Source organism: Podarcis bocagei (assembly GCF_964188305.1).
Source record: "Podarcis bocagei genome assembly, chromosome: 7".
NCBI classification, from domain to species: domain Eukaryota; kingdom Metazoa; phylum Chordata; class Lepidosauria; order Squamata; family Lacertidae; genus Podarcis; species Podarcis bocagei.
The window spans coordinates 11,079,428-11,092,493 of record NC_138132.1 but is presented as its reverse complement, the minus strand read 5'-3'; the positions used below and the strand labels follow the sequence as shown (position 1 = coordinate 11,092,493).

General features: G+C 47.0%; 2 protein-coding genes across 4 annotated transcripts in view; both read right to left on the bottom strand.

The window, feature by feature from the left end:
• Positions 1–4: 4 nt before the first annotated feature.
• On the bottom strand, positions 5–7,809 carry LOC308590561 (uncharacterized protein). 2 transcript variants are annotated; one of them, XM_081200710.1, is made up of 7 exons: positions 7,635–7,809; positions 5,401–5,514; positions 3,049–3,168; positions 2,790–2,888; positions 1,594–1,676; positions 619–660; positions 5–379 (listed from the first exon to the last, which is right to left on the bottom strand). In XM_081200710.1, the coding sequence occupies exons 1-7, from the start codon at positions 7,693–7,695 to the stop codon at positions 290–292; spliced, it is 609 nt and encodes a 202-aa protein (XP_081056836.1). In that variant the 5' UTR covers positions 7,696–7,809; the 3' UTR covers positions 5–289. The 2 variants fall into 2 exon arrangements, with proteins under 2 accessions (XP_081056836.1, XP_081056837.1); XM_081200711.1 differs by having other exon boundaries at positions 7,628–7,762.
• A 4,361-nt stretch (positions 7,810–12,170) lies between these two features.
• LOC308590453 (cell adhesion molecule CEACAM21-like) overlaps positions 12,171–13,066 on the bottom strand; it is a 43,137-nt gene continuing 42,241 nt past the window's right edge. For both annotated transcript variants that reach the window (XM_081200513.1, XM_081200516.1), the window contains exon 7: positions 12,171–12,371. In XM_081200513.1, coding sequence (XP_081056639.1) covers positions 12,324–12,371 — 48 coding nt within the window. In that variant the 3' untranslated portion in view covers positions 12,171–12,323. The remainder of the gene's footprint in view (positions 12,372–13,066) is intronic.

The window sequence follows — 13,066 nt, the reverse complement described above, 5'->3', positions numbered from 1 at the left end:
TTCTTAAAATTCCCACCCAAAAAACTCAGCATTCACCACCCACAATCCCTCGGCAAGCAGGGATGTTTGTGAAAGCCTCTCCATCTTAAGACGGGAGCAGGGTCACGAGGAAGCAGACTCTTCTTCTGATCCTGATTTGTTGTGGCTGCTCATTCGAAGCGAGGGCTAGGATTTGCAGAAGGACAGGCCTTGAAGGAAGGAGGGTCCATTTTGATGGAGAAGATGATATCCCCACTTCAGATGCGCTGAAATGAGCACATCTCCTCTGAAAAGGGATGAGCAACGAGAGTCAAGGAGACGACCCAACAGAGGGGACTTCCGATGGGTTTTGTCTGAACATCAACTCGTTGTAGACGTTCTGATCTCCATGCTGGAGACTCTAAAGAAGAAATGGAGGCAGTGCATCAGGTGACATGATTGATGTTTGTGCCTGGGAGGAGGGAAAGGTAAGAAATCCCGTCCTCTGACCAGCTCTCAGAGACACAAGAGCCCATCTCTCCTTTGCATCGAGGCTCCCTGGAGTGCACCCAGCACCACCTCCAAAATTATTGCCTAATATTGGCTTCTTCCGGGTCTTTTCTGAAGGGTAAATCATGAAGAGCTCCTGCCAGTGCTTACCTCGTATCCCTGGTCAGCAGCAGAGGAACTGTTGGGCATGACCTGGAATGAATTAAAAATGGTTGAAGGTCATTTATTGGTTGTTATACCCAGGGTTCAAATCCCTGCAAGGTTACTGGGCGACCAGCTACTGCAGGCATGTTCAGAGTCCCCGTTTCTGGGGACTCTTTTAATTTGGCCCCCATGGTAGGTAATGGGTAAAATTGGGGTAAAATTGTAAAAAAAAAGTTCTACAACTTCAATCCTAAAAAAAGTTTGGGCACTCCTGAGCTACTGTCTCTCAGCCTAAGCTTTGTGTTAATGTAGCACCTGATAAATCACTGTGGGCTGGGGATTATCATGTGATACATTTGTTATTATGCATTTTAATAAATACATATCTTCCTGTTTAAAGTTGGTAAATACCCCTGGACAAGGACTGTTATGCTCTCGACAGCACCTCAAAATCTCAAAGCCAGTGTTGAATAGTTGTCAGGGACCGTGCTGAGGAGGGCTGCACTGAGGAAGTCTCCCCCTCCTACTGATCCTGAATCTTCCCAGGAGCAGGAGGACAGTATAGATTTGGAACAGCGGTTTGTGGAGGGACATAGTTCAGAAGGCAGAAGCTGGGAAGTACTGGGTGGTGAACAGCTAGCAGAAGAAACACTGAAAGAGAGAGGGTTAACAGATTCACAATCTCTGGATAGCATTCACCCGCCTTTCCCAAAGACATGGAGAGCTCAGAAAGTGGCAGAACAGAAAGTACAGAGGGTACAACCTCAGATTACAAGACATAGGAGAGATGCGGATTAATGGGGGGGGAGTGGCCCTTAATTGGGAGCACCGCCATTTCTAGGTAGACGTATTCTTTTCTCTCTCGCTGTGATTATTAAAGAATCTAACTGGTAAGACGTTCCTTTCATTTGATCTTATTTACTGCCACAGGGGAGGAAGCTGATTCCCCAAAGCCTTTGTGTCGCCCACTTGAGGCCTCACCTCTTGAGCAGGGGAGATGTTCTCATATAACGATGTCACGGAGATGACCTGGGTGGGTGTCCCGTGGCTCTTACGACGGACACCTGAGAAAGGAGGAGGCTCGGAGTCAAATGAAGGGCAAGGGGGAAGGGTCATAATTCCTCAGTGGGAGAGAATCTGCTTTGCAAGCACAACACCCCTAGTTCCGTCCCCAGGGGCACCTCTAGGTGAGGCTGGGAGCATCCCCTCTTCAAATCTCTGGACCATTCAGTGTAGACAATACTGATCAAGATGGAACAAAAGGAAGACTTCTTATAAGGCAGCTTGGAGGTAGAACACCTGCCCTGTATGCAGAAGGTCCCATGTGCCATCCCCATCAGCATCTCCAGGTTGGGCTGGGAGAGACTGGATAGCTCAGTTGGTTACAGCATGGTGCTGATAATGACAAGGTTGCAAGTTTGATCCCCACACGGGACAGCTGCATATACCTGAAGGATATATACCTGCATATACTCCCATCATTCAGCCTGGACACTGAGGTCCAGCTCCAAGGGCCTTCTGGCGGTTCCCTCATTGCAGGAAGCGAAGCTACAGGGAACCAGGCGGAGGGCCTTTTCGGAAATGGCGTCCACCCTGTGGAATGCCCTCCCTTCAGATGTCAAGGAAATAAACAACTATCTGACTTTTAGAAGACATCTGAAGGCAGCCCTGTTTAGGGGAGTTTTTAATGTTTGATGCTTTATCGCTTTATTATTACTAATAATAATATTCTGTTGGGAGGCACCCAGAGTGGCTGGGGAAACTCAGCCAGATGGGTGGGGTAATAATAATAATAATAATAATAATAATAATAATAATAATAATAATAATCCTGCATTGCAGGGGGTTGGACTGGATGATCCTCAGGGTCCCTTTAAACTCTACTGATCTATGATTCTATGATTCATGACCCCTGCTTGCAATCTGCTGCCTGTCAGTGTTGACTGTCCTGAGCTAGATGGACCACTAGCATGATCTCCTAGGTTCCTAGGAGCACTTTTTACAGGGTCTCCAAAGGGTCTAAGGAAAGGGGTGGATTTTAAGCCTACAAACATATCTCCTTCCTTAATAAGGGGGAGACTCCAGGTTCCCCATCTCCTTCCTGCTCTGGACACGAACCATCATTTCTTTCTCGTGGTTGGGAGTCTTGTGCTCCTAGGTTCCAGTGTGTTACTCACAGAGAAAGAAGTAAAGCAGAAACCCAGCTCCGACGAGTACCAGCAGAACCACAATGATGACGATGGTGGCCACCACACTTTTTGAAGGGTTGACTGGGCCTGCGGAGAATATTTTTAGGAACTTCAGTTGCTAGGTGAAATCCATCCCTTGATCTGAAAGAAGCAAGGTTAACACCTCTGCTTGCTGCTCAGAACTGGAACTGTAAGAATTCCCCTCCCCTCAGTACTTGGAGGTCAAACTATTGCTCTGAGTTCCCACCTGTTTCTGTATCAGTGAAGTTATTTTCTTTGTGTAGATCTGATAGTTCCTCTGTCGTTGATATTATGGTCCTGGTCGCAGTTTGTGAATGCATTGAGAAGAAGATGAAATGGGTGGCAGCTGCAGGGTGGGTGCCAGGAGTCCAGGTTCCAGCGTAAGCATAGGTAATTAAAAAGGAGTAAGCGTAGGTAAATAATAAGGAGGATTTATTTTAAAAACTAACAGATAACTCTGGACAGCTCTAACGAAGCAGCCAACATTATTACTCAAGATGACACTTCTGAAGACTCCTTCTGGTTCCTACAGAAGATATTGAACTTTCGCACCTTAAGACTCTGGTTTTGCATCCTGTCTAGCAGCCCTCCCATTCCCCAACTCTTCAGACTTATTGGATTAGCTCCAGCCTCTTCCCATTCTGACAGACTATCTCTGTGTCTGCTTGCATCTGTTTGAACTTCCTGAGAGCTTTGGCTGTGTTCCAGCCCACTCTCAGTTGTTCCCTTGGCAACCGGCATTTCAATGTCCAAGGGAGTCGCACTGGACACTCGCCACTGTTCAGCCTGCGTCAGATCTAACCCTCTCTTTTCTGCATCTAGCTGCGAAGTTCCACTAGGAGCTGGCTCATTCCTGACAGTGGGGATGGACAGAGAAAAGGACCATTAACTTAAAGGAAACGGAAGAGGACTTGGGCCCCCTCCAGACTAGGGATTTCTGTTTCTCATTTTTTCCAATCTTGGGTTGGGTTCAGTTCTCCACATTCGTTTGAAAGTTATAGAAAAGAAAATACACCTCCTGGTGAAAATCCATCAACATTTTAGGAGTCAATTTCTTCCAATATACATGTAATTTTGCCTGAGACATACGCTTTCACAAAGCAACTTTCCCTAAAAATGTAGAGTCTGAAAAGAGAACTCAGCTCTGGGTGAATAAAAGGAACACACTGAGGGCATCCCCCTAAAAGATGGGAAACTGGGGGGGGGGGAACAACCCTGAGATGGTTATGTTTATATTCTGTTTCACATCCCAGAAATTATTTTTTTTAATGCTTTTTCAAGTTTATACATTTCCATAAATTTACAGTCATTTTAACACTTCAAAACTTGACTCACTTCCCCCTCTTTCTGCGGTTCCATAAATTTATTTTTAACATCTTCTGCATACCCAAATTAATTTAATTTGTTCATTTATTCATCTACTTTAAATATATACTCTTATGAAACTGCAGGTTATTACAATAATCCTGCCAATGTTCTTATCTGTTTAAAATTTCTCTGTAAATATTCAACAAACTATTTCCATTCTTTTATTAAAAGTTTGTTATCTGGATTTCTTATTCTTCCGGTAAGTTTTGCCATTTCTGCATATTCCATAAGTTTTTGTATCCATTCTTCCTTTGGTGGGACTTCTACTTCTTTCCATTTTGGGGCAAGTAACATTCTTCCCGTTGTAGTAGCATGCATGAATAAGTTTCTATACAGTTCAGGTAGTTCTGTCCCTATAATTCCCAAAAGAAAAGCTTCTGGTTTTTGGTTTTGTTTTGTTTTTTACAAACATTATTTTAAACATCCTTTTCAATCCATTACATATCATTTCCCAGTAAGCTTTAACCTTCCTACAAAACCACCACATATGATACAAAGAACCTTCTTTCTATTTACATTTTCAACAATAATTTGATTTAGATTTATACATTTTTGCCAATTTGCACGGTGATACCATTGATATATCATTTTCATAACAGCCCAGAAATTCTTGCATTTGTGGTGTATATGTTCCAGAGTCACTTGGCCTTAAATCCCCAGTTTCCCACCCAATGAAGGCAGATACATTTTCCTGTCCGCAGCAGAGGTCCCGCTATCCAAACGCTTGCCATGTGAAAATTCACTTATCCAAACGTGAGGCATTAGTACCCAACCTGGCTATATACACTGCAGATTCAGATATCCAAACAGCTGGACTCACATGCATCCTTAAACAACCTTTTGGGGGTTTCTCCCTGGTCCATGGCAGGTGTTTCGCCAGAAACCATGGTGGGAGGGAGGAAGGGCGAGAGATCGGTCAAATTAGAGAGCATTTTGCCCTTCCTCATTTGCCCCTTGCAAGGTTTCAGAGGGTTTCCCCAGGTTTCCCCTCACCATTTGGGGGTAAGAATTTCATGGTTGGGAACGCAATAGAAATTTCCCCATAGGAATCAATGGAAATCGTTGACTTGCAAACAGTCACCTAACAAAAGGATTTCCTGAGGACGCATTGTGTTTGGATAGCAAGACCTGATAAGAGATAAAAATCCAATTTCTCTCATCAAATGTCCCTTGGTCCCAGAGCAGAGAGTAAGTTGCTTTAGGTCAGTACCTTCTGTTGTGAAGACGGCAGTCTGTGATTCTGGAGAATTTCCTTCAGTCGTGAAGGGCCTTCCAAGACTGTCCTGGGCTTGAGTCATCAGGAAGCAAGAACTCAGGATGAAATCTGTCGGGTGGAGAAGAAGGAAAAAAATATGGACCACCTCTCTCCATATTAACCGACCCGGACCCTGAGATCATCTTCTGAAGCCTCTCTTTGTGTGCCTCCTTTGTGAGAGGGTGGCAACACCAGGGCCTTTTCTGCAGTGGCTCCACATTTGTGCAATGCTCTCCCCAGGGAGGTTTGGCCAGCGCCTTCATTATACACCTTTAGGTGCCAGGCAAAAATATTCCTCTTTAACCAGGACTTTGGTTGATTGACGTCCAGTGCCCTTTTAAAATGTGTTGAGGAGATGTGTTGTATGATATTCACATCATTTTGAAGTGGCTTATTCGTATATTTTGAATGACATCATAGCCGATTATATATTCATTAACACTCATTAGGAACCAAGCATTACAAATGCACTCTAAATATCCCAGTCCATTTCGGCGATCCCAGCAAGGCTGGCAGAATATTGCGCCTCAGGCAGCAGGTCCAGCCCCGCCATTGTGCCACTGCTAGCCCTGCTGCGGCTTTGCCCATGCCGCCATGCCACTTGCTGCCATTTACCCCTAGCGCTCCCGGCTGCTGATGTGGCACCCTGGTTGCTGCCACTACCTTGTTGCAACGGTGGAGTTGGCAGCAGCACAGGCATGGTGGCAAGGGCAGAGGGCAGAGGGCCTTCTCGGTAGTGACACCCGCCCTGTGGAACACCCTCCCACCAGATGTCAAAGAGAAAAACAACTACCAGATTTTTAGAAGACATCTGAAGGCAGCCCTGTTTAGGGAAGCTTTTAATGTTTAATAGGTTATTGTATTTTAATATTTTGTTAGAAGCCGCCCAGAGTGGCTGGGGAAACCCAGCCAGTTGGGCAGGGTACAAATAATAAATTTTTATTATTATTTGGTTGGCATTTTGTACACACCAGCAACATGTCCTGGACCGCCCCTGCGCTCAAGAATTGTTCTGCAAACAATAAATGCAGCCTTTACTTTATTGGGCAACTGAGTCAGTTCCTTTCCTGGCAGCTCAGCCTCAGCCACCTTCTGGGGCATGAAAAAGGGGGAAACGTTCTGGCACTTCCCCTTCCAAGACCCTCCCGTGCTTCTAGGTAAGTAAACAGGAGCGTAAAGGGGCCCAGGGAAGGAGGTCTGCGCCCCTGTCTGTGCTCACCCCCTTCAGGGACTCAGGATGAGTCCTTTCTACTCACAAGGCCCTCATCTCATTGCGTACCGAGGTTCCTCCTCCAATAGTTTTGCCTCTCCATCTCTGACTCAGAAAGGAGCACAGGCTGGTCCGCTGGTGTTCAGCGTTCAAAACTCCCATTGTTCCAGGCACACTTTGCGACAGGGAATTTCATCAGCGTGAGCAGTTTCTGAGCTCTGGGGGCAGTACTGCGCCGAAGATTTCAGATTAAAACTGCAGAGGGGAAGGAAAGGCAGACCCTTTTCTGTGTCCCCACTTCCAGCTACTCTCTGAAGACTGGAGAAGATACCCTCTTAAGAATATTAAGGGGGTGGGCAGGGGAAGGACTAGACCATGTGAAATATGAACATAATATTTTAGCTGCAGTTCCTTCATTTTCAGCTTTGTGTTTTCGTTATTTAAAAAAGTGTGCCTAGACATTCTTTTGTTGCACCCATAACCTAGGCTTAAACTGCCATCTAGCTCCTATCTCAGTTTCTAATACCGCTGGTGCTACCCTCAGAGCTCCTTCTTGAGAAGTCTCTGAGGTCACGATCCTACCCCCAGCTCAGCTGCGTGTAAGCTTCTTTCATTCCAAAAGGAGTTCTTATGCCCTCTTCCAGGGCTCTTACCAGCAACCCCTTTGGAAATGGGGTCCGGATTCTGCATCCTAGTAGGTAGGAAACGGAGGCGTACAACTGGGTGGTCACTAGCAGGCCTTTTGCATATAAATGCATGTTTAAAAAGGCATTTTCACTCAAAATGACACCATCCTCTAATTCGAATTCTTGAGAACTGCACCACAACATTTGCAGAAGGATGAAATCGGGTGCAGAGTTAGGTTTCGACATCTGCATTAGTGGGAGAGATGCAGATCTGAGCTAAAAGACCAAATTCCTCCAGCATCCTCAACTCCCCCCAGATAAGTTCTCCCCATTGCAGGGTTCTGACCTCTCACCTGCTAAGAGCAGCATCTTCCAGGAGACCTTCCAGCCTCGAGTTCTGCGTGGCCTGTCCATCTTGTGGGTGTACTTCTGTGGGTGTTCTCTGTCCCTTCACAGCTAGTGTTCTGGGGTCTTTCTCAACTCCTTGCCTAGCACCTGGTTCCAGCACCACTGCTGGCTCTGAGCAAGTCTCCAATCAGAGAGACGGGAACTTGGCCGCTGAATTTTCAGCACTGGGTTTCCCCCCTAGGGTTGGAAATCATCCAAACCAAACTCTTTTGTACACTTCCTCCTATGCCCTTATCAGGCAAGCCATTCCTGGAACTTCTCACCCAAATATGTAACTTGGCAGGACCCATCTCTCTGCGTTGGGAGCAAAGATGCGATCTGAGATGAAGAGTGTGCATAAGGAGTTGGCAACTTTAGGGTTCATTACAGAAGAGGTTCGAAACAGTGATCTCCAAACCAGTCCAGACCTGAGACCCATCTTAGATTTCCAACCATGAATTGGGGCCCTACTTTCACATTTTTAGTTTTCGTTTAGGCTTAATAGTGCTGGCGTTTAAACCCGCACCATGCCCTAAGACACTGGCGTATTATTTTTTGAAGCAGGAGTGAGCCCATATTTCATGCATTGTTGGTCAAACTCCTGAACACTTAACAACAACAACAACAACAACAACAATTTATTTATACCCCGCCCATCTGGCTGGGTTTCCCCAGCCATTCTGGGCGGCTCCCCACAGAATATTAAAAACACGATAAAACACCCAACACTAAAAGCTTCCCTAAACAGGGCTGCCTTCAGATGTCTTCTAAAAGTTGTATAGTTGTTCATTTCTTTGACATCTGATGGGAGGGCATTTCACAGGGTGGACGCAACTACCGTGAAGGCCCTCTGCCTGGTTCCCTGTAACCTCACATCTTGCAGTGAGGGAGCCTCCAGAAGGCCCTCGGCGCTGGATCTCAGTGTCCGGGCTGAACGATGGGGGTGGAGATGCTCCTTCAGGTATACAGGACCGAGGCCGTTTAGGGCTTTAAAGGTGAGCACCAACACTTTGAATTGTGCTCGGAAACGTACTGGGAGCCAATGTAGGTCTTTCAGGACTAGTGTTATATGATCTCGGTGGCTGCTCCCAGTCACCAGTCTAGCAGCCACATTCTGGATTAGTTGTAGTTCCCTTTCAGTTTTCGTAACCTCTGCTTGATTTCCTTTGGTTTTCTTGTGGCTGATGGAGCAAGAGGGCACACTTGCATTGCCATTTAGGCCCGGGTGTTAACCAAAAAAGACTTTCTTTGGCTTTCTAACACTTTCACTGCCTCTTTTCATTCTCTGTTACTACAGCTCCCCTCCCCTGCTCAACTCAGATGCTCTTGCTGCCTCCTCCTCCTGGGCTTGACTTAAGCGGGATGCTCTCGCCAGCAGGACCAGGATGCCTGGGTTCCTTCAACGCCTCCCCCTCCTCCTCCTGCGGTAGGAGGCTGGGTGGGGCAGCCCTGCTGTCCCAGAGACAGCTAGCTCCCCTCCTTCCTTCCTTCTTTCCCTCTCTCTGTCCAGTTACTGCTAATGGGTGGGGGCAGAGAGGAGTGCAAAGGCTTTGGTGCTGCAGATGATGGATGGCAGAGGGGAATGGGGAAGGAAGGGCTGGGGACACGGCAAATGAATCAGGCTGGGGAGTGGAGAAACTTCCTCTGACTGCAGCCAGGAAAAGGGCCAATCAGATACAGATACTTTGTTCTTCTTCCAAAGATCACATGCCAGGGGTGGGTGGAATGTGAGGCTGTACCTGGAGGTATATTCTGGCCACCCTCCCTCCCTTCCTAGAATCATAGAATTGTAGAGTTGGAAGGGACCATGAGGTTCATGTCAGAACTTCCATACGACCGAGCTGTAATGGCTCTCCTCCTCGTCGTATCTTCGGAATCCATCGGCCTCTGCTCCGACGGTGATTAACGACCTAAGCCTTTAATGAGGCTTCAGGCACGCTCCCCATTCTGCAGGGTACCCAAACAGCAGCAGCAGGAGCCGAAATATGTGCTACATTGCTACGTTTATTTCTATCTACGCATGACAGAAAAGAATATGCACCTGCTCTCTGTGAGAGCCAGCGAACAACAGGACAAAGAAACAGGAAACCAGTAACATCAACATCCATCTCCGGTGAGACTTCCAACGGTCTGGAATATCAACAGAGTCTTGTGACTCCAAAAACTGCACAGTGGCATAACAGAAATCTAACAGTTCATCCAGTCCAACCCTCTGCAATGTGGGAATCTTTTGCCCGAGCTGGGGCTCGAACCCATGACCCCGCCAGGCTTCAGGGAATTGGCTCCCCCCTCCCAGCAGTAGATAAGCAGAACAAAGGGAAAGGAGTCTTCTTACCAGTTAGAACTTGAATGATCACAGTGAGAGAACAAAGAATCCATTTCCTAGGAATGAAGGCGCTCCCAATTAAGGGTTCCACCCTCTTCCTCCCTAGTCACCCATGTCACTACCACATTTTGCAACCGGATCTCACAGCCACTGTGCTTTCTGTGCTGCCACCTTATCTGCTCTTCTTGACCTTGGGCTGATCAGATGGATGCTTTCCAGCGACATTGAGCCTGTCAACTCTCTCTCCCCCAGTTCTCCTCCTCCTAGCTGTTCGCCACCCAGTACTTTCCAGCTTCTGCCTTCTGAACTATGTCCCTTTGCAAACCGCTGTTCCAAATCTATACTGTTCTCCTGCTCCTGGGAAGATTCAGGATCCTGATCAGGAGCAGGGGGAGGGGGGCTCCCACCATTCCTTCTCCATGCAGCCCTCCTCAGCACGGTCCCTGACAGACCCTGAGAGTAAGAGTCTGACTGAGCTATCTTCCTTCCTTCCTTCCTTCCTTCCTTCCTTCCTTCCTTCCTTCCTTCCTTCCTTCGCATTTATATAATGCTCGATAGTAATAAATGGCTCAGAGGTTTTAATACAACATTAAGGACTGCCTTAACCCCTGTATTCCTGCCTGATCTTGGGAGATCTTTGGGAGAGTCTCTGTTCCATGTGGTTCCCCCATGGCTCAGAGACACACCTTCAATGCTGCGGACCTAGGCCTAGGGTACTCCCTCCCACATGAGGCCAGGCAGATGTTCTTTCAACTGAACTTCAGGTGCATGGCAAAGACTTTTCTTCTTCTTCCAGCAGGCATTTCAAGCTAGTGTTTTGGACCTTAGGATGGATTTTTATTATTATTATTGTTTTGCTCTCTGTATGGTTTATTTAAATGTACACCACTTAGAAGTGAGGGATATTAAGCAGTAAATGAATGTCTTCAGGATGTAAATCAGAGGTTTCTTCTGCACACACACAGTTCCAACCTCCATCTATGCAAGCAGAAGGCTTCATCACAGTTCAAGGCAACGACACTCGAGGAGGGCAAGGATCAGGACCTGACAAGGTTCTCCTTGGCTGGATTAGATACAAGCAAGGGGAGAAACTTGATACATGTGGAAAGTTGGTTTGTAAGCAGGAAGAAGAAATCAGCAACAGAGCAGGGGTGTGTTTGTGATCCTCGGCTCCTCCAGGTGTTGTGAGACTCTAGCTCCCATCAGCCCCAAGCAGCATGGTGGGGGTTCATGGGAGGTTGAGCGCAGCAATATTTGGTCTGCCGAATACTGGTGTTGCGGAGCACAGATGGACAGGGCTGAAGTGGTGTTCCTAAGGGAAGTTCAGTTTGCACTGAAGGCAAATATATCAAATGTGCAAATTTCCCGAAGAACATGGGAACAAAAATGCAGGCATCCTACAGAATTCACACTCACCTGAATCTTGCAATGCCGTTCTGCAACCAACTGATGTCTACAAGCATGTATATTTTAAGGGAAAGTGTAATAAGGAATATAGTCATGAAAACAACAGGAAAAGATGCATCACATTCAGAGAAAGTGCTTGCAAAAATTTGAACGCTAGTCAAAAAATGCATATGTAATGTGTTTATTAAGAGAGGCGTACACAAAAAGGTTGATGAATTTTCATGGCGATTCCTTGCCTGTTCAGCATTAATCCTTTAGTCTCACGAGATGCAATTCTGTTTGGCCTTTCCAGGGAGAACTTCCTTTGTGTCTCTGTCTCAGTATCTGCAAGTCTTTCCCAACGTGAGAGTCCCTTGGGGACCAAGGCTGGCTCTTTTCTTCAGAACAAGGACTAGGATTTCCAGAAGGACCTGGTGTCATGGTCCAGTTCAGGGGCGATCGAAGTCCCTGCTGAGGACGTCAGGACTGGGGGAAAGATGGCGGGGTGGGAGAAGGAATGGGAGTCCAGAAGCCAGGAAGCCCAGAGTCCGAGGGTCAGAGAGCCAGGAGGCAAGAAGCCAAGGGTCCGAGGGTCAGGAAGCAAGGAGCCAAGGAGCCAAACATAGCAAGGCAGTGAACGTGTTGCTGTGGCAAAGAGCCGAAGGGAAATGCTGACCTTATATCCCTTCCCAACTCTTGCCACCTGGTGCAGTGAGTTACCAAGCGGCCTCACCTGTGCAGCCGAGCCTTGCCTCTCCAGAACAAACTTAGGAAGGCTCCAGTCCTGGTCACAGGGCCTGGCTCCTGCCCACACTCCTGACACCTGGCCCTGCAGAGAAAATGTTACTCAGCTGCAGCTGAAAGGAACAGATCTGAACGGGAAAGAGGCTCGAGGGCCCAGGAGAGGCCTCAGCAGCGGAGAGGAAGTTGTTGGTTCCATGTCTTATCTCTTTATCTCTTCGTAGACAGAAGGGCTTCTGGGCTGCAAGGTCTAAAGAGAAAATGGAGATGAGTCAGGCGGAAACAAGAAAGTCAGAACCATTTTGGTTTTGAATTGTTTTCCTGGGTAGCATGAGACTAAGGCTGGTGACATTATTTATATTCTTGGAAGCAGAACATCTTTTAAGAAGAGAAGCAAATCAATGCAAGTGCCTTTTGTCTGGATAATTTATATCAGTTGGGAACCTCGGTGCCCTTCACATGGGAATTCGGATAAATTACAATACAGGGATTGCCGCTGTAAAAGAGCAATTTCGGGGGCAATATCTGCTGCTCTTTCCTTTGGTGCGTGGAGGGAAAAGCTTATACTTCCCAAGATACCCATTTCTATTATAGGAGATTTGCCCATTTGCACTGAGTAGCCAAATGACAGCAGGGCTGGTGCTAGGCAAACTTCCCTTCTGGATGACTTCCAGACTTGGGGTGCCACTCAGAGAAGGCTCTGTTTGTGGCTGCCACCCACATTACCACTGAAGGTGTGTGGGTGGGGGGGTCTGGAAAAGGGCTTCAGAAGATGGTCCAAATGGTTGGGGATCTACCTGTGGGAGAAGGTGAACTCTAAGGCCTAAACAGTATGAGAGAAGCTTAAAGCTAGCCATTTGACTTGTGCTTGAAATCTAACTGGAAGCCAATGCAGCTCTTTCAGTAATGGGCTATTATTTGGTTGATAATGGATATGTTGAGCCT